General features: G+C 40.6%; 2 protein-coding genes and 2 long non-coding RNA genes across 5 annotated transcripts; 2 read left to right on the top strand and 2 right to left on the bottom strand.

The window, feature by feature from the left end:
- Positions 1-94: 94 nt before the first annotated feature.
- Positions 95-12,876, bottom strand: LOC146961293 (uncharacterized). Its single transcript, XR_015035194.1, has 4 exons — positions 12,709-12,876; positions 2,422-2,524; positions 392-481; positions 95-307 (listed from the first exon to the last, which is right to left on the bottom strand). It is a non-coding gene; the product is annotated as an uncharacterized LOC146961293 (long non-coding RNA).
- LOC146961294 (uncharacterized) lies at positions 3,490-4,463 on the top strand. Its single transcript, XR_015035240.1, has 2 exons — positions 3,490-3,653; positions 3,788-4,463. It is a non-coding gene; the product is annotated as an uncharacterized LOC146961294 (long non-coding RNA).
- plg (plasminogen) lies at positions 8,756-19,813 on the top strand. Of its 2 annotated transcripts, XM_085770559.1 has the most exons (19): positions 8,756-8,836; positions 10,315-10,450; positions 10,554-10,660; positions 10,996-11,110; positions 11,199-11,338; positions 12,089-12,209; positions 12,332-12,450; positions 13,266-13,428; positions 13,529-13,653; positions 13,783-13,942; positions 15,597-15,796; positions 15,898-16,046; positions 16,154-16,247; positions 16,483-16,597; positions 17,019-17,093; positions 17,198-17,338; positions 17,953-18,059; positions 18,273-18,418; positions 19,367-19,813. In XM_085770559.1, the coding sequence occupies exons 1-19, from the start codon at positions 8,788-8,790 to the stop codon at positions 19,526-19,528; spliced, it is 2,424 nt and encodes an 807-aa protein (XP_085626685.1). In that variant the 5' UTR covers positions 8,756-8,787; the 3' UTR covers positions 19,529-19,813. The 2 variants fall into 2 exon arrangements, with proteins under 2 accessions (XP_085626685.1, XP_085626686.1); XM_085770560.1 differs by lacking the exons at positions 8,756-8,836; positions 10,315-10,450 and having other exon boundaries at positions 10,558-10,659; positions 10,994-11,110.
- Positions 19,810-27,849, bottom strand: LOC146961291 (solute carrier family 22 member 2-like). The gene is made up of 12 exons (XM_085770561.1): positions 27,245-27,849; positions 26,018-26,065; positions 25,826-25,929; positions 25,372-25,526; positions 24,087-24,255; positions 23,132-23,246; positions 22,327-22,427; positions 22,038-22,252; positions 21,318-21,426; positions 21,113-21,225; positions 20,398-20,497; positions 19,810-20,021 (listed from the first exon to the last, which is right to left on the bottom strand). Exons 1-12 carry the CDS (start codon positions 27,602-27,604, stop codon positions 19,934-19,936), a joined length of 1,677 nt encoding a protein of 558 aa, XP_085626687.1. The 5' UTR covers positions 27,605-27,849; the 3' UTR covers positions 19,810-19,933.
- Between the last annotated feature and the right edge of the window lie 128 nt (positions 27,850-27,977).

Raw genomic sequence — 27,977 nt, 5'->3', positions numbered from 1 at the left:
CAATGGGCCAATTTGCCAAAATGTTGAACTATCGTTTTAAAAGCCTCTACACTGGATCTCGTTCACCTGTGGTAGATGTTTTTTTTGTTTTTTTAATCATCAAAGTTATTTTGACATGTGACAGTGTGCACATCACAGGTCAAATCCATTTAGCTGCTTGGGTTTCGGGGTGTTGGTCTTGTACATGACGGCCCACTGTCCCTGTTATTAATCTTATATAATGTATGTACCTCCTCCACGTCTTCTTCACCACAGGTCTGTGCGGGTTTAATTCAGTGCCGTCCATCAACTTGTACAGATTTTTACACTGAAATGACAACAAACACACCTCAGTGTTTTAGTGTCGTTTTGTGCATGACGTTACCTGGCTGTGTTGTTTGGGATTTCTCACCGTGCCGGCCTGAGGAGCGTTTTGTGTGGCACCTCTTTGCCGTGACAAAACAAAGTGAGAGCCCGAGCACGGTAACCTGAAACCATCTGTCTGAAAACACAGCGACAGTTTGAGATGCAGCAGGAAGGAACTCCCTGGATTTAGATACAGTGCGTTCAGAAAGTCTTCACACCTCTGCAGCCTCGCGCTAAAATCATTAAAACGCCTGTTCACCTCATGATTCTGCACTTAAAGGGACAGTTCAATATTTTGGCAAATTCCAGCAGTATGTTCATTACTTGTAATTATCAGTGCATGTTGTTTTGAGATTGACGGGGCAGCGTGGTGAATGTGCAGGTCACAACTTGTCCACCAGAGCGTTGTGGAGTTGTTGGATTGTGTATTTGATGAGTTTGATGAGGGACAGGGGACCTGTACCTGTACCTCCATTGTGTTCACTGAGCAGCTCACGTCTCTGCCCCACCGATCTCAAAACAACATGCACCGATAATTAAAGGTAATGAACCTATACTGCTATGAGTGACTATAGGGATTATGGTGAGAGGAGGATTTGCCAAAATATTGAACTATCCCTTTAACGTTCCATAATGACAAAGGAAAAACCAAATTCAGACCGTTCAGTCGAAGCACCTGTGCCTAAAGCCTAAAGCTTTGCCACATCTGGATTTAGGGATTTTCTGCCTGTCTTCTCTCAGGATGTGAGGAGTGGTTGATCTGTTTGTCAGAGGGAACCGACCAAATGTGTTGCTGCGTTTTTGGTGGTCTGGTCTCGTTTATCCCAGCGGTAGACAAGGACGTGAGTGGACGCTGTTTTCAGGTCTATCCAGAGACGCTGAACTGGGTTCAACTCAGGGCTCAGTCTGGGCCACTCGAGGACATTCACACAGTTTTCTTCTGTCTTTGGCTGTGTGAGCTCTGGGTCTTTGTCCAGCTGAGATGGTCTTGGGCAGGTGATGAGCAGTGCCCGGTTTCCTCCAGACGTGATGTTGAGAACAGAGGCCAAACGGCTCAAGATTTCCTTTTAACCTTTTTTTTTTTTTTTTACAGACTTTGGCTGAGAAGAGGCGTATTATGATCTGGTCCTGAGCTGCAGTGGCCGTTTCATCTCAGCAGGATACGCAAAGTCATCTGTGACACTTTCTATAGTAAATCAAACAATCAATTAGGTGAATTAAGCACTGGTGGACTCCAACCAAGATGTGGATCCCTTAAATAGATGATCAAGACAACCTGAGCTAGATTTCGAGTGACTGAAGAGCCACTGGTGTCGATTTAAAGAGGAACTATGCAGGAGTTATAGCTTAACTATTCTACATTTTTACCTAAATTAAACAGCTTCGGAGTAATTGGTGTGATGGTTAAATCAATGACTTGTAACTAGTTCCAGGGAGAATGGAGGCTCTCTGCCTTCCACCTAGCGTCTCTTGGCTGAAAACCAACCTTGTAAGATCAGAGCCTCCGACCCGGTGTCCCAGCTCTCGTCTCTGCGGCACCGCCACACAAACGTAATGCGCCCCGTAACCCATAATCTCTTGTTTATGACAGATAAGACTACACAAATATACACATTGTAACATTGTATATGATATATAACGTTATCTAATGCTCTATGGATTGATTTCTTGCTGACTTTGAAATGCACATGGCTGAGAGGAGGGTTAGCAAGACCGTGGAAAAGCGACCAGACTTGCATAGTTCCTCTTCTAAAATTCTAAAATGCACTTTTTTCTTTGTCATTACGGGGTAATGAGTGAATTAAAATGATTTTGGCTTCAACTCAACAGAATGTGAGGGGGTCTGAACACTTTCTGAATGCACTGCAGTCTGATGCACCAATGGAAAAGTCTTCCAAACTGAAAATGCCCATGTAAATGCATCAAGGAGCCAAGTCTGCAGAGAAAGTCACAGCCATGAATGAAAATGAGTAGAGAAATAGAAAAATAAACAAAAACCAGAAACTGTGCAGCTGATGTTTTTGATTGGAGACATTATGACAGTTGTTTACCACGTGAGTGTGAGGCTGCACCAACCACGTCAACACAGCGGACCTGGAGCGAGTCGCTCGCGCTGCCTGGGCTCCGGCCTCGGAGAGTCTCTGCATGCGGACTGTGGGAGAACAGGTGGGCATAGTTTCTGTCAAACAGAGGGAGATTGATGGAGTGGGTTAGAGCAGTGGCCGGGGGTATTCTCTTACAGTAATGGCAGAGACAGAGACAGCTGGACTCAGCACATTGGACTCTGTGTGTGCATGTGTGCATATGTGCATACTTGTGGCAGCTCGGTATATACTATATGTGTGTGTGTCTGTGTGTGTGTGTATGTGTGTCTATATGGAGATGCATTGTGCTCTTCCTGAGACAACATTAAGATATGAAGCCACGAGGAGGCAGAAACTGAACATTCACATTTAAAATGCAGCAACAAACATTTATATTATTTTCTTATTCGGGTATTTTTGGGTGAAATAACTCATTTTTTATACAGTGAATTAAGTTTTTATGCCAGTTTCTCTCAAAATAAGTGCAGCCATGTATTTATTCTACATTAAGTCAAGCAACTGTTAGATTTCCTAGATAAAATGAAATGTCTTCATCTTCATCCATGCTTCATCTCCTCTCAGTCTGTGTGCAGTCATCTGACGACTCTGGCGACCTCTTGAGGCCTTCGGTGGAAATGTTTTACATTAACTGTGTACAACAAACATGAATGATGTGACATCTGTATATACATTTGCTTCATGACACAATTAATCAATTTTTTTTTTTTTAAAAAGACAGAAAACAGAGCAGCTCAAAGTAATGTAATATAATATAATTCTAATGTAGAAATGTGACTTCACTAACTTTACTGGTGTTGTTTGATTTTTAGTAAATAAAATGCTGCTGTTTTGATAGTTTAATCTTTTCTTGTTCGTTTTGTTCAAGTTGTTCCTTGTAGTTAAAAAACAAACACCAGAGCTGAGGAGGAGGCTGTCTGCTCGTCTGCTCACACCACAGAGATGAGACAGAGGTCGATGGACGGGTCAACAAAATGTTGGACTTATCATTGTTTGTTTTTGTGTTTCAAACTGTGAGTCAGTGCTTGTGTTTTGTTTTATTTAAGCATGACTACGACGGACAGTCAACCTGACTGTCACTTTGATTTAACCGCATGCAAAAACCAACATGTTAGTGTATTTACTGCTTTTTTTTTTTTACTTGAGGTTTTTTTTTCTCTATTTTCTCTTTTTGACTTTTACTTTTTAGAAATAGAAGAAGAGGAGGTAAGATTAAACCTTTAATGAGAGTTTTGACAGATATTCCCTCTTGAAAATCCAGGCATTTTCACTGGATATTGAAATATTTCTCTGTAATTTTGTCACATTCTTCTTAATTTCTTAATTTCTGATCGTTTCAGATAATAAAATTCTCACACTGACAAAGACGTTCCTGTCAACTCACTCACCCAAAGAGGACATACTTGCATTTTTTCAGTCAAGAGGACTTCAGAGGTGCCAACACTGCCACTCGTATCCTATAATAACATGAGTTTGACACAATGAAGCCAACCTGTTTAGCATTTTTATCCATTCATTTCATTTCATTCATTCATTTTTTTTCTCTAAACACTGAAACCGCCAACCACATGTTTGACGCACAGGCAGCGTTTTTTTTTTTCACATCCGTGTGCAACAGTTGTAACAAATCCATGCGCACACAAAGCAGTAAAATACCTGTACTTTGTGCGCTGTGTTTAATCACACATCCTTCACAACCACAGAGCTGCACAATGGCCCAGTCAAGGCCAAGTCACTTAAGCAATTCTTTAATCAAAAGAAAAATGCACTCAATTTAAGAAACAATGTTTTTTTTTCTTTTAAGTGTTGTGCAGTTTATGACGGTCTTCCTCTAATATGTCGCCATAAAAGCTCCGTCGCTTTGTGTCCATCTGATGGGACCTTCTGTCCAGTGTTGCTGTAATTGAAAACACACAAAGCACACGATGGCGTTCTTGAAGGAGCAATAAATGAGGTTTTTCTTGTCCGTGATAAAAAACAGTGACCATGATATGTTTTTTGGGGCCTGATCAGGTTTTTTAATCAGAGGAAGGAAGCTCAAACTGTTCAAACTGTTTACACGACTGCAGATAATAATGTATTTGTAATATTATTATTATTATTATTATTATTATTATTGTGGGGGCGCTCTCATGCCACAAACTATTGATAGGTTTAATGTGGTTTAATGTGTAACTGTGGCTTTTCCTTTTTTTTCTCAGTGTTTATGCATTTGTTTGTGTTTTTCTTTCACTTTTCACATTTCTTTATGTCACATATGTGTTAACAAATTGGCAAATGTTAAGTATTTTTCTGTATTTGTATACGGTAGGCCATACAGAAAAAAGAATTATGAAAAATGCAACAACTGAACAAAAGCAATAACACGGTAGTGGAAACAAATAATAAGAATTCATATTAAAAATCAATACTGAGACGACATAACAGACAGAATATGAGTATATTTTGTTAATGTTACATGATAATCTGACAGATTTTTCCAGTTTATTCTCACTGTGCTGTGTGTTGACGCTGTCCGCGGTGCTGAAGTTACAGATTTATATGAACTCTAATCTGATATCAAAAGTCTGTTCAGTAAATATCTTTTTGTAGAAATGTGCATATTACAAAACATTTTGTTGTCCATCTATAAGTACATTTAAAACAATGATATTCTGTGCACTGTCAGCGAAGCCTTATCTTTAAAAAAAAAAAGAAAAGGTAAATTTTTTCTATGACAGACTTAAACCTGATTTTCCTGGATAATTTATTCTAAAATTTGAATTAAGCCTCATTGTGATTTCAGAGGGCATTTGTTGGCCTTGATATCAACAGTATTTTTGTTATAATTTCAAGGTTTCTCTTCTTTCATTCTGTTTTTTTAAGCTTTTTTTGACCGATAAAAAATATAAATTGATTTGCATGTCCTGCCAGCAAAAAGATTTTGAGACTGTGTCATGTGTTATCAATTTTTACTGGGGAGATAAAAGAGCAAGGGCTTTAAAAAAATATCGAATCCTCTAATGAATACCACTCTGAGTGGAGTATTTATTTATAGTCACCTGTTAATCTTGTCTGTATTAATACAATTCATAATGCACTCAGAGGATGTGGAGTTTTTGCTTGACCTCTCTTTAAAAAGGACAGTCCAAAATGTGGCTGAATGATTACAAAAATGAAGAGAGTAGAGAAAAAAAGGAAAGAAGAACACAAAAAACGTTTAAACAATTCAGAGACATCTTCAGCTGCAATATATTGTGTATTATGTTTTTGGTTTCTTTTAGTCGTAGCTCGTGAGTGCAGCAGCCAGGCTTAGAAAAAAAAGGGGAACATTTCTAAATTGAGGTCTGACAGTGGGATATTGATTGTGTGGCGAACCTTGGACGCCACAGACCCTACACTTCTCCACCTCCATGAGAAGTATTGTTGTGGTCCCACTTTATGGAGGAGGCCGACCTTCAACTTGCAAGAACGCCGAACAAAACCGGTGCATTTAGTGTCTCTCATGTGAAACAACGAGATGTGTTGTTATTACAGCTGGGTGGGGGGGGGGTGGACGGTTATTTCTCCAAAGCATCCGTCTGCTTTTGTTTAGCAAGAGAACAAGGAAATGTGAGGTAAAAGAGTCCATTAAAAGTCCATTTGAGGATTTTCTACCTTCAGTAACACAAGCGAATCAGTACTCAAAGAGAGACTATATATAGATACGGTATATAAAATTGATTGGTTGGTTTTTCCACCAGCAGCCAATCATGTTACTGCAGGATGAGTGAAATCCTGGTTGTCACTACAGACAGACTTACTAACACTGCATTTAAATATTAATAACAATGATAATATTTCAATGAGTCAATGACACCAAATATTTTGTTAGTGAATGATAAATTTCCTCTTTAATCAGATTTATTTGTGTCTCTGAGTGAATTTAAATGAGCTGACGGAAACTGTTCATTTAAGAAGGGTATAGGCAAAATAAGATGAAGTTTCAGCTTACACCTTTTCAGTCAAGGTACATTCGTATTGTTTTGTTTTGTATTCATACTTTAAGGGGAAAAAATAAATTAATTATTGTTTGTTGTTTATTGATGTTTAAAACATACAGTATGTGTATATACAGTAATGTTGTTCGTTGATGTGTGAACTTGATTTTACAAGACTGAAATAAACTCACTAACCTAAACTAAACTGAAATGAACATACTTGTGTTTGTGTTTCTTTGTTTGTTTACTTATTGGACAGATTGTCCTTCTGATGGAGGAAGAGCAAATTTAACTACAAATCACGATTTTTACTTTCACAGTAGTGACATTACAAACTAAAGAGGAAGCACTTCCCTCAGAGTTACAACTGAACCACAGTGTGTAATTCAACTCATTATTGATCGGCTTCATATCAGCAGTTTATTTTATTTGGTGATGTCATCATCATCACCATCAAACTTTTATCAACTTTAACAATCACTTTGTTTTTGTGGTTGGATGGATCTGCTTTGAGTTGGTGATCAACAGCGCCCTCCTCAGGCCGTCACCTGGTAACAGAGACTCGGATGGATTTTGTCCAGATTTTATCAATGGAAACCAATGTGAGAAAACTGTGGTTAATTTGTTGATTAACAGGTATAAAAATGCCTCTTTTCACTGATTTATAGAAGATTATACGTTTTTGTTTATCCCCAAAACACTTCAATTAACTCAAAGCTCTACTTTCTTCTTCTACTGGATTACATTATGACAAATACATATAGTGGAAGAAAAAGTTGATTATTTCAGTCTGAAACATACACATACATGTAGAAATATAAAGTACAAGGCAAATATAAATATAAAAATATATTTATATAAAAAGTGCAATCATTATCATTATATTAATTTGTTATTTTCCCAACGGATGGATTGTGTGTTTGGTGTAAATAAGTGGAAAATGCCCTTTAAAAAAATCCTAAAACTCAAACATATTCAATTTACTGTGATATTATATAAACATAGTGAAAAACCAGATAGAAATGAAATGTTGTGGAATAAAATACTAGCTGTTTAGTCATGTTGAAGTAGCCCTGTGTTTTTTTTGTTTATTGTTACATAATTGGGATATTAAGAAGACCAACATATGTTTTCATATGTTTTCATATGTTTTCCTTTTCCTCATTGACTGAATTTAAGACGTGTGATTACATTAGTGGGATTTTGTGACATCACAATTGTTTTGGAAGCAAATCATGATTCGGTAAGTAAACAAGTCTGGTGTGGAAACTTAAAGCCTCTGGTACACAAACACAAACAACATGAACAACATTTGCACAGTGTGTAATTTGGGAATTTTTATCTTTTTTTAAAAAATCTAAACTTCATTAAAATCATTTTTGGTAGTTTTGTTGTTTGCTTTTTGTTAATTGTTCCACTATTCATCATTTACAAGTGAAGCCAAGTCTAACATGGTGTATAACAGTTATAGATTATTGTAAATCTATCAATGAAACAGGCATCCACAGGTTAATTCACTGCGATATCAGCAACAGCAGCACAACAATGTGATATATTACACTTTTAATGAGGGAGGATCCTTTACAGACACATTCAACTCCATCTCATTGTTGAATATTGGATTGAAAACTGCACTAAAATGTACATTTTTTAGTTTAAAAAAAAAAAAAGACAGCCACACAATTGAACAGCAGTTGCCCCGGCCGGCACACACTGAACATCAGGCTAAAGTAGGTTATTTTGTAATCATGTGTTTGCAGTTCAGGACATGGGTCCTTCTTAGCTGAAGATTAACTGTATATATTGATCTGATTTGCTCTAGATCACATAGTATTCACCGGGAGAATGAAAATCAGGTCTATAATTCATTAATGACACTACGACACAGAGATACACATACTGGTGAGGTGCGTCTCATTACGCAGCCTTGCTATACTCCTACATTTAAATCTACATTTTAATGGAATAAAGGAAATACACATAAAGTGAAGAGGGGCGGACAAAGATGATAAGAGAACAGAAGAGGTCACAGGATATCAAAAAGAGGTCAAAGTTCATCCTCAGTCAGAGCAACAGAGCAGCTCAAGACGTCTGCAGCTGCATCTCCGTGTAGATTTAAGAAAGTATTGTTGGATACGTGCAACAGGAAGGATGACACGCTGTGATTTCACGATGCCACACTTTGTGTCCCATAATCTCCCATAAACAAGGATTTTGACCTGTTGCTCTTTTGCCGTCCTTGTCCGATGGCCAATGATTGACTAATGATTGAGCCGTCCTATTTGTCTTCCCAGCGCGCCCAAAGGAGCCCAATAATATAACAGGAGCTACCTGAGGGACTCTGAGTCTGACTATGAGCTGCTAGTATAGGGGGCCTCACCATGGACCTGCACACAGCAGCTTTCCTCCTGGGAACCCTGATCTGCACTGGTAAGAACAACAGAACCACATAACATAATTATATAATTATCAATAGATCTTTGAATTATATAGTAAATCTAAGAATTCGACAGTGATTCGTGTTGCTATCGAGACACAGGTTGAAGAAAACCCAGATGAGGACGATCTAGGCTTCAAATAGTCTGGATTTTAAGATGTTAAATCTCACGTCTGAAATCAAATTTGCTTGATCAGGGGATTAAAAAAAAATCTAAACTTCCCATCCTCGTCTGAACGTGTCACTCTGCTGTATCCGCTTGGCACAAAATGTGACCTACTTATGATACTGATTGGGAGTTGGTCTCAACTTTGAAATCCAACATTGTTCTTTCATCTTTAAATTTCCACAAAAACTATGTGGCCTGATATTAAATCTGAAAGTCGGCAAAAAAGTTTGATTAGCTTATCTTACAGGCACTTTGAGTGTTATATCAATTAAATAAATGAGATGCAACAACTTGAATCTGTGAGCATTTAGAGGTGCTGATTTGTTTATGATCACATTTTGTAGATAATGACACTTTAATGTGTTTTTAATCATAAAGTCGGTTGAGAAAATGCTGCACAATCACTGGATGTCAGAAAACAGACATGTAGTTGCACAGCTTTAGGATTATTAACAGTATATTAGTGACCAAAAGTGATTTCTTTTCTGCAACACTCAGCGTTTTAATCCGTATTCGCTGGACGATCACTGTTCAGATTTTACCTGTGAGTTTTAAGCGGCGGTCAGAAAACATTCAGCCAACACAAAACGATCTGCTCTTGTCAGATCTGCAGAAAGAAACCTGAGAGAGGAGATATGAAACCACATTGAGATGTTTTTGTTTTTTAGCTTACACATATATATCTTTATAAGGTTCGCAATACTTTAATAAAACACATGTAAATGTATAAATTACCTTAACCTCAACCCTGCTCTCAACAAAGAAGGCGTTAAATATATTTCCTAAAATCTTGCAGAACCATTTTAACTATTTCATGATGGATTAGTTCATGGACTACGATTTGTGATAATTAATACACTTTTCCCATCGGACACACCCCAGAGCACAGAGCCAATCTTAGAGACTTGATCCAAATATCTGTGACAGGACAGTTCAGGGTCACAATCTGGGGCTTCCCAGCCAACTATTACATCACTGTTAACATTTAATTAACACAGTTCTTAACTCATAGATTGTCTATAATAAATGACATCCAAAGTGTCTCATTCTAGAGCATCAACCCAATTGTGATTTCAAATATTGTAAAGTAAAATGTAATATACATGTACTGCAAATATATGCCTGTATTATAAATACTCTATTTTCATATTAACTCCTACTTTAATTCACATATTTTTAGTGTTTCAGTACTTTATTAGTTGAATTGTTGGATTACTTTAAATATTTAAATTAGGTTAGGGGTTATGTTGTTTTTTTTTGGGGGGGGGGTAATGAAATAATAATTCTTCTGTGTGATTCCAGTGAGCGGTGTTGATGTGGAAGGCTACGCCAAAACCGAAGGGGCATGGATCCTGTCGCTGAACAAACGGTCGTACTCAGTGAACACTGTGTCTGAGTGCGCCGCCAAGTGTAACAGTGAAGCAGCTTTCACATGCAGGCCAGTTCACACCTTTACACGACCAATGTTTTACTTTTAAACATCACTTCCTGTACAGTTTAAGGGCTCAGCATCTAAAACCTGACAATCACAACTCTCACAGGGCGTTCATGTATATTGAAAAGGATCAAGAGTGCTGGACAGCAGCCGCCAACTCTAAATCAGAGACGGTGCTGCGCAGAGCCAGCGCAGGTTTATATGAAAAAAAAGGTATGTTTCTTTTTTATTTTATATCAAATTAAACACTACAAGATGTATGTACTGCTGCAGTTCAGATTTCCTTACACTGTGGTTAATGTTTACCCTGCGTTGCATGATCAGTGGTGTTTGGACTGTGTCTGCAAACACAGTAGAGAAGGACTGAAAGTTAAACACTAGAGTCACTCAGGTTTTTTTGGGGGGGATGATACAACTCTTCAGTGGAATCAGATCAATGATTCACCGGGAGAACCGTCTGATGAATCTAATCAACAGATAATAATTACATTGTTGTGCTTTGTGGTAATAAAAATAGTGATGATAATGATGTCCCGTGTCTTTCCTAGAATACCTCCTGGAGTGTGTGAATGGAATAGGAACAGATTACAGAGGAACCAAGTCCAGAACAAAAACAGGAAAGACGTGTCAGAGATGGGAGGGAAAATTCCCACACAGGCCAAAGTATGTACTCACATCCTATCCTTCCTGAATTTACATTGCATCATATATTATTTTTGTAATCATTTTTTATCGACGTGTCCACCTGCAGTATAACACCACAGTCCCACCCTCGAGCAGACCTGGACTCAAACTTCTGCAGAAACCCTGACGGAGACAGCGGTGGACCCTGGTGCTACACCACCGACCCCAACACCCGCTGGGAGCACTGCAACGTTGCCAGCTGCACTGGTAAGACTCAGCAATAACGCCACGGCTCATTGAAACTTGAGAAAAACCCACTACAGGAAGGTGACCAGATTTCTGAAATGAAAATCGGGTACATTTTCAGCGCATTGGTCAAAAATAATAAATAAATGTTATCATTATGAAATAAATAACAGGGCAATTAGCTACATGTTCATTTATTTTTTCATTTAATATAATATAATATAATATAAACCTAATCGCCTCTGTTTGAAATGTGCTACATCCGAGGTTCCTAAACCTTTCAGACCACATGCCATCATGTGTCAAAAGAACCAAATTTCCAAAGTGCCACTTTCTGCTGCAAAGAAAATAAAAATGAAACGGATTAACCCATGCAACAGCATCAGCAAAGCTAAACAACATCAACAAAACGCTCCTGTATTAGCCTGCTCTGTTGAGGCTGCAGGAGCTGTTTATTTTGTCATATGACGTCTCCGCCAGCATTTAACATCAGAGCTGTAACCAGAACAAAAACAACAATGTTTGAATATGAGTCTGTACACAACCTTCTTTCTTTCTTTTTTTAAATTCCTCATTAAATATCAAAATTGGGGACATTTTCAGGGACAGCTTTAACAGGACATCTGGTCACCCTACACACTATAGTCCACAATAAGCAGGTGATGCGTGGGGAATTAATACTGGCGGACAAAACCTGACAATCTCATGAAGAAACCACAAATAAATACCACAATAAAGGGCACATGCATGCCTGTGTGTGTGTCTTTACAGAGGAGTGTATACACTGCAGCGGTGAGAAGTACAGAGGAAAAATCTCCACCACGGAAAACGGCTTCACCTGCCAACACTGGGACTCCCAGAAACCTCACAACCACGGCTACATCCCCAGCGCGTAAGACAACTTAACCTTCACTTACAGTAAACCTATGCATCAACCATTAAGGAGGATTTAATTAGATTAAACTCATTTTCTAACAGCTACACTAAAGCTAAAAGAGTTAATGTTTCCTTTAGTCTCCCAGAGAAGTATCTTGAGGAGAACTACTGCAGAAACCCTGATGGAGACCCCCGACCTTGGTGCTTCACCACCAGCCCATCCAAAAGATGGGACTTCTGCTCCATTCCTCGCTGCAGTAAGTCTTCCTGTTTTATACAGTATTTGTCCGCTTTACTTTGTCTCTATTTCATCACTGTAAAGCCTTAAATCTGCACAATGAGTAAGGATTAGAATTACAATGATATGTAATGTACATAATGAGAATACACTGTATCTTGTAGTGTAGAAATATGGCAAAAAGAATTTTCTTCATGCGTTTTCAAACAATATAATTGCAGCTTTTGAGAATTATAGAGAACGTCTGTAGACTAAAACGTGTCTAATGTGCTCATACCTGTTGGTATAAGGTTGAGTGGCTGTCCATCATCCCTTCCTGCTTTAAGACCATTGAAGTGGCAATCTGATCCTGCATCACAACCTGTGTGGAACAAAACAAGACAAAAAAATTGGGTAACCCTTTAATTTACAGGCCGCTAATTACATGATAATGTCTAGAAATAGCCAAGAAATAACAGTCAATAACGGTCAATTGCAAGGATTTGGTGGAGAAAAATTCTGGTCTTTCCCAAGAAATTCAAAGCATGAAAAGCATGTGTAATCTTTTGCCTTTATGAAAAACATAACAATATTACAGTATTAAATTGGCCGTTATTTCTATGCTATTTCTTTACATTACTATGCAATTACTTGTTATTTCTTGACATTATCACGTAATCAGCAGCCTTTAAATTAAACAGTTACCAAAATTACAAATATTAGGAATATTATTAAAAGAAATGCAATATGGAAGCTAATTTCTGTCACTCATGTAAGAAAAGCCACTTATTCCTGAATATTTTTAATGAGTTCTTAGGCCTAAATAAAAAATAATAATAATACTCTTGTCCTCAGCATCTGAGGCTCCCACCATCATCCCAGAGCTGACCTGTGCCACTGGTGAAGGCGGATTGTACCGAGGAACAGTTTCTGTGACGGAGTCGGGCAAAAGATGCCAGAGTTGGTCGGCTCAAACTCCCCACAAACACAACCGTACCCCAGATAACTACCCCTGCAAGTAAGAGCTCCTGTACTGTATATACAACACAAACGAAAACAAATATGCACTTGCTGCTTGTGTTCTTGATGATGATGATGACGGCGTATTTATTGGTCAGAGGCCTAGATAACAACTACTGTCGAAACCCCGACAACGAGAGGATGCCCTGGTGTTACACCTCTGACCCTGAAACTCGCTGGGAGTACTGCACAGTGCCAAGCTGTGGGGATGGATCCAGACCAGGTAGAACAGTGGTCAATGATGTATACTGCTTCACTAAACTCAATCAATTTGATAACGGATAAGATGATTGGTATGGCCAACAGTGTTTTCTGGTTGCATCAGCCTATATTCTTGTCTCTCTTGCTGCAGACGATCCAATGATCCCTCCAGAGGAAGAAGACTGTTATGAAGGAGACGGGACAAACTACCGAGGCATAACATCAGAGACCATCAGTGGAAAGAAATGTCAGATCTGGAGCTCCATGAGTCCTCACACCCATGCAAAAACTCCACAGAACTTCCCCCGAGCGTGAGTGTTTGGACACAGTTTTACTCAATTTGTATTACTTTCTACGTTGTAGAGTCAAACTGAAGACATCATAACTATGAAGGAACACAACATGCAGTAAACAATGTGTGTTTTACCTATATTTTAGATTCTTTAAAGTAGCCATATTTTGCTTTGATGGCAACCTTTTGCACACTCTTGACTGTCTGTCATCGGCTTCATGAGGTCGTCGCCTAGAACGGTTTTCCAACAGTCTTGAAGGAAGTTCCCAGAGGTGCTGAGAACTGGGTTTAGGTCAGGTGACAGGTAACACTTTGGTTTTAATTCAAATTATCTTCAAATCCAACAATGCGAAGACTAAAATAAAGAATTTGGGGGTTTCTGTGGATGTAGCACTGAGCCACCATGTCCGCCATCTTGGACCAAAACTAGCGCTTCGTCGGCTACAATCTCCCACTAGCTGATAGATAGATAGATAGATAGATAGATAGATAGATAGATAGATAGATAGATAGATAGATAGATAGATAGATAGATAGATAGAATTTATTGTCATTGCGCAAGTACAACCAGTACAATGAAATTCACTGTGCCATAGCTGAATAAAAGAACCAAACAAATACACAACACACATGCATGTAGCCTACATAATAATTGGAGTCATAGTACAAAAACATTAAAACACATGTGGCTCTGTGATAAAAGCATATTCTTGAGTCACTGTTAAGAGTCGCAAAGAAACCGCTGGTAAACACACAAACTGAAAAAATTTAACCAAGACAACCAACAAAAACAACCCAGATAAAACCAATAGCCAATGCTAACTCCACCGTTAGCTCCACAGCTAACTGGCGATACCAACGTATCAGTCAGCTAACGTTACTTTTCATACCTTCTGTATCCGGTCACCAACAGACATGAAACAGACATGTACAGTAAGTTAGTTATCGACTTGCCTCTATGCTTCACATTCAAGGGAGGAAAAAAAAGTCATTTTCGCAGTCCAGCTAGAGCTCTGAAGGAGCTGGTAGTGATCTTTACATGGCGGTAGAGCCTTAAATTACGCTCCACAACCTTAACGACCTGTTGTTGTTACCATGGTGACAAGGGTCATTTGGTCTTCTGCCTGTTTCCGGAAACGCTTCTCTGGGTCGTATCAGCAGATAAGGACAGAATTTGTCCAAACACACACTTTTTACACTTTAGACTATTAAAAAAGTATGTTATCTACCGTCTTTTCAACTAAATCGGTGAAATTTACATTATTACATCTTTTTTCTTTCTTTCTTTCTTTTTTTTTCATATATCAGACACATCAGGGTATCAGACACACTGTGGGAAGTTTTGATGTTAATTTAACACAAAGCTATAATTTTTTGAACAACACAATAATTAACTTTTTGGCTCTAAGTAACCTATAACACAACAACCACAATGCCTAACTATGGTACGTTGGATAAGGTGGCTTCCTTGGATGATAGCTACACTTTGAAGTGGAGTGTGCATCCCAGGTTAAGTGTTGGTGTATTAGAGGTTGATCTTAGATTTGACTGACATTATCTTCAGAATATTTTGTCTGGATAAGTCAGACATTACATCTGGCATCCACTTTTCCACTGGTCTGAATTAAGTTACAAAGGCACCAGCTGACCATCCATACCTTCTCTTTCAACAGGGACCTCCGGAGGAATCTCTGCAGAAACCCAGATGGGGACCGAGCTCCTTGGTGCTACACCACAGACCCCAGGGTTCGCTGGGAGTACTGCAATTTGGAGAAATGCCCCGCCACTCCTGAAAGTGCTGCTCCAGATGTACCATCTCCTGGCCAGAAGCCTAATCCCCCCTCCACCGCCACCCAGACCCCACCAGCGAAAGGTAACTCAGATTTATAAATGTGTTCTTGTCAGATTTGAGATTTTCTGTCTTTATTTTCCACTTTAAACACCCACTTTTTTCTCGTTTCGTTGCCGTATTAGACTGTAAGAGTGGAAATGGAGAAACATACCGCGGCCCAACCTCCATCACCATTCTGGGCGTGACCTGCCAGGCCTGGTCCGCTCAGAGCCCTCACCAGCACAACAGTTTTACCCCAGAAAGTCACCCCACCAAGGGCCTGGAGGGAAATGTAAGTGTGATGGAGACTTACGGAGTGTGGACGTTTCTTTTAATCATATTAAAGGCAGTTGTATTTTCTGGTTCATTAAATCTCTCCTTGTGCATCATCACTGTCAGAGCTGTAGAAACCCAGATAACGATGTGAACGGTCCGTGGTGCTACACAACTGACAGGAGCAAGAAATGGGACTACTGTATGATCCCTGACTGTGGTATGTACCAGTCTGAATGTCTGTCTGTAGATCAGTTTATTGGTAAACTAGTCAATATATGACATCCAATACAATGATCAATGATCGACAGAGAATTAATGCAGTGACTTTGATTTATAATAACATTTCATTATAAAATAAAAATAAAAATTCTTTGTCCATCCAATACTTTGGTCTTCTGACACAATTTTGACTTATCTAAGCAAATTCAAAATTCAATGTCTTTTCTTTGTAGCAGGAATGAACTGCGGGACGCCAGTTACCAAACCAAAGCGTTGTTTTGGTCGTATTGTCGGAGGCTGTGTGTCCAAACCTCACTCATGGCCCTGGCAAATCAGCCTCCGGACTGAGTGAGTAACAACACTAAAATATGCTGTTGTTTTTTAAGTTTTTTAAGTTAAGGATGCTCTGATGGTATTTTCTGAAACCTCAACTCAATGAGAAATATTTAAAAATATATACGTTTTCATATGTCTGTTTCCAAAGAGAATCTAAGCAAAGGCTACCTGGATATGAAACAGAATTAGATTGTCATTAAATGAAAACCTGATGAAATGAAAAGAAAACTCAATATCGTATTTCCTAGGCCCCCTTATATTAGCAGCGGACTGATGTGTTGCAGTATATTTTCCATGTAACTTTTACCTTTCTTTTCTGTTAATATCCATGTTTTCCCATCTCGAGGGGTTTCTCCATGAATGTGTTTTACAAATATCATATTATCTTATTCTGTCCAACTTGAATGCACCCCTGTCTGTGTCTTTCTACCAGCAATTTAGTCCATTTCTGTGGAGGAACTCTGATTCACCCTCAGTGGGTCCTGACTGCTGCCCACTGCTTGGAGAGGTCAGGGAGACTATTTAACAAAAAACAAACAAACATCTTAGATCCTGTGATAACACAACCTGTGGATAAATGGTGTATGTGTAATGTAATGTCCCGTACTGTAGGTCCAAGCGGCCCTCGGCCTACCGGGTGCTGCTGGGCGTCCACACAGAGAGAGCCAACGAGCCGTCCAAACAGGCAAGGAGACTGGAGAAACTGGTGCTGGGACCCAACGGAGCCGACATCGCGCTGCTCAAACTGGAGAGGTGAGAACTGGACCGATCATCCCATCAATGGTTAATTAATAAATCAAATACTGATACAGTGATGCTACGACGAGTACAGCTACCTCACTTTATTACGTCAGGTACTACTTGGATTACACAAGGCAGGCCAGTCCAGTTTTGTTTTTTGGACACAAGGCGTCTAGATATTGTATAGATTATAGTGTTTTTTTTAAAGAGATAACTGTGAGATACAATACAATTTCAGTTTTTTTTTTTTTTATCAATTACTAGACATTTCAGGCGACCCCATTTGAATTCCAGGTGACCCCACGTGGGGTCCCAACCCCAAGGTTGAAAAACACTGGATCAAAACCACTAAAATAAGAGATCACACCACATAATTGAGACATATTCATACAATGTATTAATAATATATTCACCTTATAAATCATCTCCCTTTATATGACAGAGTCTTATCTTCCTCTGCTTTGAAAATGATTTAGTATTTTGAATGGTAAACCTGCCTTCATTGTAATACAACCAACCTGAAACAGTCAATTAAGTATAAATCAATGACGTGCCATTTGTTCCATGTTTTATTAATTAAACGATTCACCAGTTTATTTGAATTTCATGTTTCTGTGTGTTTTCAGCCCTGCTCTGATAAACGACAAAGTCCTGCCTGCATGTCTACCCAATAAGGACTTTATTGTTGCCAGTGGAACTGAGTGTTACGTTACTGGATGGGGTGAAACTCAAGGTATCTGAACTATGTGAACCGTTTTGATGGGCCTGATGGTTTTATGGTGTCCGATCCCTTTTCCTGTATCTTACTGATGCTGTAGTGTGACTGTAAAGGCGATTTTATGACATGTCCTGACACATAAATCCTCTGAAACTCAAGTGCAAGATAAAACTAAGTCAAATATGGATGAGGATGAGGATGGGTGGATAACTGAAAGGTGTCTTCCAGGTACCGGAGGTGACGGCACCCTGAAGGAGGCTGGTTTCCCTGTGATCGAGAACAAGATCTGTAACCGTCCGTCCTACCTGAACGGCAGAGTCCGAGACCACGAGATGTGCGCCGGAAACATCGAGGGAGGGACGGACAGCTGCCAGGTACAGAAAACTCACAAACTGTGGAAACTGCATTATCACTTTGATCATTTAGAAACGTTAAACTGCTCAATGACGACTACAACACCCTCATTAAAGGGAGAGTTCACCCAAAATTTAAATTGCACTCATTATCTACTCACCCTCATGTGGACAAAGGGCTGGGAGAAGTTTCAGAGTCCTCCGTGGCTTCTCTGAGTTACAGGGGGTCTCGGCGTAGCAGTGCATGTCCATATAACGGTTGCAAATGGATACCAACTGTCTTCGTAACAAAAAGACACACCAAAAAACATCCAAATACCTCCATGCTGCTCGTATGTAATGTCCGTCTTGTATTGAAGCCCCGATATGCGAAATTGTCCCGAAAAAAATTAAACAAGTCTATATTTCAAGCTTGTTTTGTAGCGGAAGCTTCTCAAAGCTCCTTTTCCCGGTTCGTCAAATTTGGACGAACTGGGAAGAGAACAGACCCTGGTTCGTCCAAATTTGACGAACCGGGAAGAGGAGCTTCCGCTACAAACAAGCTTGAAATATAGACTTATTTCATTTTTTTCGGGACAATTTCTCATTTCGGGGCTTCAATACAAGACGGACATTACACACGAGCAGCATGGAGGTATTTGGATGTTTTTTGGTGTGTCTTTTTGTTATGAAGAAAAGTGGTATCCATTTGCAACCGTTATATGGACATGCACTGCTACACCGAGACCCCCTGTAACTCAGAGAAGCCACGGAGGACTCTGAAACTTCTCCCAGCCCTTAGTCGACATGAGGGTGAGCAGATGAGTGCAATTTGAATTTTGGGTGAACTATCCCTTTAAGCTTCCTATAAAAACACGACCCAACAGAGCGCTGCTGCAGCCTTAAATGCTTTTTAAGTGACACTATTGTTTACTGTATATGTGAGGCATTCAAGGAGCATCTGTTTGTGTGTGTGTTTCCCCTCTGCAGGGCGACAGCGGCGGTCCTCTGGTGTGTAAAGATCAGAACAGGTTCATCCTGCAGGGCGTCACATCCTGGGGGTTGGGATGCGCCAACGCCATGAAACCCGGCGTCTACGCCCGAGTCTCCAAGTTTGTCGACTGGATCGATAAAACCATCACTACCGGTTAAAAAACAGAACACAAAAAACAAAAAAAAATAACGATCCGCCTCAAACAAACAGCTTCAAACGTGACAAGTCACACAAAGTGGTTCATTTTGCTTTTGGAGGATATGTTAACATGTATATACTGTTCCAGCGTCACTGCTTAAGTTTGTTGTCTGTTATTATCTGATGTTAATGACTCGTGCTCGTGAACTCGGAGCGCGGTGAGCAGAGAATATTCCTGGTTTTAGGATGTAAACGTGTGTTTTCTGTTAAAGCTGAAGAATAAATAACACTTGATACAAAGGAAACGGGGAAGTCGTGCTTTATAGAAAATGTATAAACTGTTTTTAACAGAGGGCAATAGATTGTAATCTGAGTAAAAACTATCCACACACACACACAAACACACAAACACATCCACATCCACATCACACACTTGTTGTTTCCTTGTTGCTTGTCAGATCCGTCTTTAAAAGTTTCTTCATTTGTTGGTTCTCCACTGGGTTCTCCCGTTTCCTGACAACAAAAAACAAAGACGTTTAACTCATAAACTCATAACTGGACTTTACTACAGCTACTGTATTTGTATTTACTGCTCCTACTGTACTCTTAATTTAAAGAGAAATATTGTGCAATATTCAAAGATTTAGCAAATTATATCCATTCATCTTATATAATGTGTTGCTTTAGAAGTGACTATCCAACACAAAGTGGTTAAAATCATTAGTAATAATCCAATAATTACCTAACACTCTAATGGGGGTTAAAAGTATATACAATACTGTACTCTGGCAACATTTTGAATGCAGGACTTTTACTGGAAATCAATAAAACCTGAATCTGATACTTCCTTCAGCACCACCATATATAACACTGTTGTGAAATATTTTACCTGTTGGGAAATTCAATGTCATCGATGGTCTCAGGCAGAGGAGCTCCTCTGGTTTCAGGCAACAACAGCACCAAACCTCCGGCTATGAACGCCACCACTCCTGTGGGAAATACAGAATTTAGGTTTAAAACACTCATTTTAAAAGAAGCAATTAAAGGGATAGTTCACCTAAAATTCAAATTGCACTCATTATCTACTCACCCTCATGTCGACTAAGGGCTGGGAGAAGTTTCAGAGTCCTCCGTGGCTTCTCTGAGTTACAGCGGGTCTCAGCGTAGCAGTGCATGTCCATATAACGGTTGCTTGTTTGTAGCGGAAGCTTCGTCAAATTTGGACGAACCAGGAAGAGGAGCTTCCGCTACAAACAAGCTTGAAATATAGACTTATTTAACTTTTTTCTGAACAATTTCGCATTTCAGGGCTTCAATACAAGTCGGACATTACATACGAGCAGCATGGAGGTATTTGGATGTTTTTTGGTGTGTCTTTTTGTTACGAAGACAGTTGGTATCCATTTGCAACCGTTATATGGACATGCACTGCTACGTCGAGACCCCCTGTAACTCAGAGAAGCCACGGAGGACTCTGAAACTTCTCCCAGCCCTTAGTCCACATGAGGGTGAGTAGATAATGAGTGAAATTTAAATTTTGGGTGATCTATCCCTTTAACTTATCCTTATCATCATCATCATCATCATCATCATCATCAACCCACCAAAGATGATGAGAGGCAGCTCCTGCCAGACGACGGCCAGTCTGTAGAGCAGGAACGGAGAGACGATGCCTCCAACGTCGCACAGCGTGGAGCAGACCGACACTCCCAGGTTCCTGTGTCCAGTTACAAACTGTAGTAAATACTCTGTAAACTTTAAGTCACTGTGTTATAAAGGTTTATGTTTGAATCTGACCTCTGACCTCACCTGACAAACGTCGGGTAGAGCTCAGTGTTGACAAACACCACCATCTCGAAGGCCATGGTGATGCCCAGCCGACCGATACAGGCCACCACCGTCTTAAACCAGAACATACCTGTGGTGGCAGAGACAAGAGTTATCACATCATACAGGACATTTTATTCTCAGAGGGACAGGGACAGATTTTCTCTGTTATTTCTGATAACGTGATGGATTTTGAGAGGAAATACTATGAAACACTTTGTCCGAACAGTCACCGTTTGTTTGGTCCACTTACTAATTCATTGCTATAAACTATGCCGGGTGAATCATCAATAGAAATTGTTGAAATGATGAAAAACAAATATGGTAAAACAATGCAAAATGAATGAAGAAATTTGAAAGAGCAATGAAGTTATTTCTAAAAAAGACTTCCGGTTATGGAGGCATAGGGAACAGACGCATGGTGCCGTGATCCGCTTAGCTCACTGAAATTAGCCTTCTGCAGATTTTGCACCAAGTCAACTCGACGCCTCTATGGAGTTTTTCCTCCGTGGATGTGAGGGTCTAAGGACAGAGGATGTCGTTATGATGCCATGTAAAGCCCTTTGAGACAAACTGTTTGTAAAAACGGGCTATACAAATAAAATTGCCTTGCCTTGCCTTGTGTTTTAATAAGTGGAAACACTGAAAACGAGACCATGCCACCGAAAAAGAAAGCATCAAAGAGTCGTAGCCTTTTCTCACTGTCGGGGATGAAGGCCGTGGCGACACAGGAGGCTCCGGCCACGATGTTGGCGGCGGCGAAGGGAAGACGTCGGCCGATGCGTTCGATGGTGAAGAGGATGAGGAAGGCGGCGGGGAACTCCACCAGGCCGGAGATGAGGAAGTCGACGTAGACGTTCCCCCCTGCGATCCCCACCCTCATGATGAGGCCCTGATAAACCACGGCGCTGGTGAACCTACAGAGGGACGACAGGACGACTCAGTGCCTCTTGACTTCAGTTTGGTTCGATAAGTCGGTGAATCTTCTCACCAGTTGAACATGAAGATCAAAGTGTGTTTCCTCATATTTGGGGTTCTGACCAGGTCCAACAAAGAAGCAGAGGAGGAGTCGCCTTCTTCTTCGGTCAGAGCCTGAAACAAGAGTCGCGATCCAGTTGAGGATTGTAGGAACTGGGAGAAGTTTCAGAGTCCTCCGTGGCTTCTCTGAGTTACAGGGGGTCTCGGCGTAGCAGTGCAACGGTTGCAAATGGATACCACTTTTCTTCATAACAAAAAGACACACCAAAAAACATCCAAATACCTCCATGCTGCTCGTATGTAATGTCCGTCTTGTATTGAAGCCCCGAAATGCGAAATTGTCCCTGAAAAAATTAAATAAGTATATATTTCAAGCTTGTTTTGTAGCGGAAGCTCCTCTTCCCGGTTCGTCAAATTTGGACGAACCGGGAAGAGGACGGACCCTGGTTAGTCCAAATTGGACAAACCAGGAAGAGGAGATCCTGCTACAAACAAGCTTGAAAAATAGACTTATTTAATTTTTTTCGGGACAATTTCGCATTTCGGGGCTTCAATACAAGACGGACATTACATATGAGCAGCATGGAGGTATTTGGATGTTTTTTGGTGTGTCTTTTTGTTACGAAGACAGTTGGTATCCATTTGTAACCGTTATATGGACATGCACTGCTACGCCGAGACCCCCTGTTGCTCAGAGAAGCCACGGATAACTCTGAAACTTCTCCCAGCCCTTAGTCGACATGAGGGTGAGTAGAGTATGAGTAAAATTTCAATTTTGGGTGAACTATCCCTTTAAGTAAAGTGTCGAATTGATCCACCTCAAACTTGTTGACGAGTTTCTTCTTGTTCTCTTTGGCGATGGCTTCAGTGATCTTCAGAGCTCTGGATGAGTTCTTCTGGGAGATGAGCCATCTTGGAGACTCTGGGATGAACCTGGAAGATAAGAAAACCACCAACGCACAAAGATCTGTCTGCTGGTGCTGAACAATCTGACATTGGCCTATTTCTTGGTTAAATGTGTGATGATTCAGCACTTTCTTTAGGCAGGACCACACCTATAGACGGATCTGTCACTGACTGACTGACTGAGTGATGAAGTTGAACTACTGGTCATTCAGGCGAGGGTTTGTCTCCAATGCTTGCTACACTTTAAAAATGATTTAGCTTGAACTGAATTTGAATTAGTACTACATTTAGAAACTTTTTGATGCCTTTAGATTTGTTTTTAGTTTGTTTTTCCAAAAAGCACCTAGAGACAAATGTAATAACACTTTGAACAAATCTACTTCCCATCAACCCTCAAGAAACGATTGGCGAGAACGTTGGGGAACAACGTGCAACAAAAGTCCCTGTGGTTCATGGTTAGTGTTTGTGGGTAACGATTGGACAGCCAACCTGTTCAATAATGAACAGTAATCAATAACAAATGGTAATAGAAGCCATAGGAATCTCTAATGTGTTCATATCTTTTTTCTAGGATTGATGACCTCTTGAACAAATCTACTTCCCATCAACCCTCAAGAAACGATTGGCGAGAACGTTGAGGAATAACATGCACAACAGTCCCAGTTATTCATGGTTAGTGTTTGTGGGTAACCATTAGACTGCCAACCTGTTCAATAATGAACAATAATAAATAAGAAATGGTAATAGCAAAGACTCTCTTATGTATTCATATCTTTTTTCTAGGATTGATCCCATCATCTACAAACCAATGGAAGACGTGTCACAAAATGACTGTCTGCAACCAAATCTCAACACAAAGTCTCTGACCAGTAGTAGCACAGGAAGAGGACGTAGGGGGCAGTGATGGCGACCTGCAGCCAACGCCAGTCGGTGATGAAGTAGGCGAGCAGAGGGAGGATGAGGACGCCGACGCTGAAGAACATCTGGAACAAAATGCCCACGGTTCGCCTGTACTCCACCCCGACGATCTCTGTCACTGAGAGAGAGAAAAAAGTCTGTTGACACTAAAACAAAGTGAGGTTCAGACTGATGTTAGTGTACAAAGTGTCCGCTAAACAATCATCTATCTGTTGGTTATTCATATATTTATTCTCTGTGAAGTTTGGTTAATATACGACCAAGGTTTGTCAGCAGACTGGTGCCAGGTTTTACAGAGATGATCTCGGTAACACTTTAATTTACAGGCTGCTAATTATATAATAATTATGTGATAATGTGAAGACACAGCCAAGAAATAACGGTCAGTTTCATAGTAATGTTATGTGTTTTATATAGGCAAAAGATTACACATGCTTTTCATGCTTTGAATTTTTTGGAAAGGCCAGCTCTTCTCCACCAAGTCCTTGCAATTGACCATTATTTCTGGGCTATTTCTACGCAATCAATGGTTATTTCTTGGCTATATTTCTCAACATTACTATGAAATTGACCATTATTTCTAGGCTATTTCTACATTATCACGCAATTATTTGTTATTTCTTGGCAATTTCTTGACATTATCATGTAATAAGCAGCCTGTAAATTAAAGGGTTATCATGATCTCCACTGGTCATGAAGCTGATCTTCATTTTACTTTTAGGTTAGTCATGTAATGCAAGTCAAACACTTGCAGCCGACCTCCATTGAAATCAGCCAACAGCCACTGATAGTTTGCCGTTCTCCAACAAAACTGCAGAACCAGCAAAGAGAAGGAAGACAGTTTTTTAGAGACGTCCTTGGTGACTGTCTAGATGTTTCCAGCTGGAGCAAACAGCACTGAGCCATTTAGGATACTTGGTCATGGTCATGTTTATAGTACAGAAAATGTAACCCAAAAATGACGGCAAGTTAAATCTACTTCAGATCGTCGAGACAGAAGTGTTGCGTATATCATGAAAGGTGAAGTGTGAGAACCATAAATCTCAGACTATACAACTGTTGAGTCATTGATAGCGATGGAAAAACACCTTCAAACTACATGTGGTGGATTTTAATGAACCAACCTTCTCTCCAGCTGTTTATAAAGTGTGTGTCATTTAGCTTCTGTGTGTAGTTACTGATTATCTCATTAGTGCGATGCTTCAGAGAAGAACCTGTCTTAAATCATCATTACGCAGCACGTAGCAGGTCATCCAGCCGCCTTTGACCGCGAAGCCAAAAACCGTCCTGAACACCAGGATGGAGATGTAGTTTGGAACCACAGCCAGAGCGAAGCCCGAGATCACATTCAGTATGTTGGACATGAGGAAACTGAGCTTCCTGCCAAACCTGCAGACAGGAAGAGGAATCATTTCAAAATAAGAGTCTTTTGTTGTATTTTTACAGGTGTCACTATTTAAGATTTTAACCCTAGTGACCTGTTGAGTAAATGGGGTACGAGTATGGGCCTCTGCACTGAGATCTGTGTTGGTCAAAGGTGAGAATAGGTGGGACAGGAAGTAGAGAGGAGAATCCTTCAATATAGGTAATCAATCACCTGTCTTTACCCTTTGAATTCGAGCAAATATAGACCTTTTTAAAATCCTCAAACACAGTGTCAAGTGGTTGCAGTGTGAGAGCTACTCCACCTGTCGGCGAAGTAGCCAAAAGCGAAGCTGCCGACCAGGAAGCCCACGTTGAGAGTGGACTGGTACATGTCGACCAACCATCCGTCCGAACACACCAGGTCAAACTGAGGCCAACAGGAAAACGTAGAGGAGATCGTCATCATTGTATAGCCTAACAAATTTTTAAAAATTGGATGTCATGTCTCCTCTCACCTCTGTGACGAAGGACTTCCTCCCCTCGTACTCGTACTCCCAGCCGTCCTTAAAGACAGAAACAAAACACTGTACCTAGTAATACTCATGGTAACAACACTGTAAAACTCTCACTCTAACATCTGCTCATCAAAACATGTCAGACTTTGGAAGGATCCAGTCTAATGAGACCCTGGTGTGTGACCATGGATAAAAAAAAAACACAAAACAACAAAAAAAACAACCTGTTTTTCATTCCTGAACTTGAACATTTAAGAATCTTTGCAAACCACCGTCCAAGGCCGAGAAAGTGCCATGAAAGTACGATGCTTTTATTATTATAGGCTATATACGTTTTTTAAATTAAATTTTAAGAGCTCTTCTTCGACCTCAGGGCCTCGGGAGTACAATAGTACGAAATGGAAGGAAAAGAATGGATGGATAAAGGTTTGGGGCCACTGCTATGCTGCAGAAAAAGTTTTGGCCTAATCAAGGAAAAGAATCTGAAGATACAAAAAGTCAGTTTAAAGCAGAAGTAAGCGATCCGGTCGTTTTGGCTAACTTCCTGTCAGCCGATGGAGTTAGCAGTCCCCGCCCTCGTCCCTACGTCACCATATTCACGCGCATCCCTTGGCTGCACACACAGAGAGGACCGCCCCTTTATGCCGTTCTCTCTCCTCATTGGATAAAGGTTGTAGGATACAAGGAAAGTTTTCTCCTCAGCTTACAGCAGAGCAGAGTGACTGACAGACCCGCGTTTCGGACAAACACTCTATATAAGTGATTGCTGTCGGAAGATATAACTATTTAAGACTTATATTAAAGCAAAAGTAAGCGATCCGGTTGTTCTGGCTAACTTTTTGTCAGCCAATGGAGTTAGCAGCCCCCGCTCTCGTCATGGATCTATTGGTCCTCGTCCCTACATCACCACATTCACGCGCATCCCTTGGCTGCACACACAGCCCTTTATGCCGTTCTCTCTCCTCATTGGATAAAGGTTGTAGGATACAAGGAAGTATACAAGAAGTTTTCTCCTCGGCTTACAGCAGAGCAGAGTGACTGACAGACCCGTGTTTCGGACCAAACACTCTATATAAGTGATTGCCGTCGGAAGATATAACTATTTAAGACTTTATATTAACACAAACATTCCGCTTACTTCTGCTTTAACTTCTGCACACTGCTAAAACCATCTGTCCTTCAAACACACGAAGACGGGATTTCAGAACTTTCTAAGATCTCACCTACCTTGCACGAGGAGACCGAGGCTCCACTCAGGTCCTGCAGGTCCAGGGTGTCGCAGGTGAGTCCGGTGCTGTTCCAGTCCACGTCGAACTGCTCACAGCTGCTCTGCTGCAGAACCCCCCCAGAGCTGTTGACCAGAGGGAGCATCAGCCGCCGAACGTGGGCCGAGCTCCAGCCGCACTGCTGCCTCCTCTCCGCCACGGCAGCGTCCCGGCACCAGTGGTCCGGGGTGAAGCCCTGGAACACGATGCCCACGTAGACCCCTGCGAAAGGCAACGACAGCAGACACAGCATGGCGAAGATGCGCCTCTGACACCGGCCGAAGGTCCCGGCCTCCTCCAAGAGGTCGTCAAAGGTCGTCATGGCCTCAAACTTCTTAGTGAGAAAAGTTTTACAGTTTGGAGTAGGAGGGAGTTTTGCTCTCAGTGCATCACAGCCTGCGACTTTAAAAGACTCTGACAGACTCAGACAGACTCAGACTCGCTCACACTCAGCGGGGTTGATCTTTGTGCTGAAGTCCAAAAACAGCTGTCAGAAACTGTTAAAGCTGCAGTGGAAACAACATGTTACTGTTTAATGGAGTTCAACAGAGAGAGCGACAGAATTACGCAATCACCAAGTGAACCTGAAGTGAGTACGAGCCAAAACAAACCCTGCAAGTAGGCCTACTGAATGATTAAAATGGTTTTGTATAAGCTATAAGTTATGCACCATCATGTGGTCACAGGATAAAGAT

Source organism: Trachurus japonicus, chromosome 24 (genome assembly GCF_045865225.1).
Source record: "Trachurus japonicus isolate A0001 chromosome 24, Traja_1.0".
In the NCBI taxonomy this organism is placed as follows: domain Eukaryota; kingdom Metazoa; phylum Chordata; class Actinopteri; order Carangiformes; family Carangidae; genus Trachurus; species Trachurus japonicus.
This window is presented reverse-complemented; position numbering and strand designations above follow the sequence as displayed.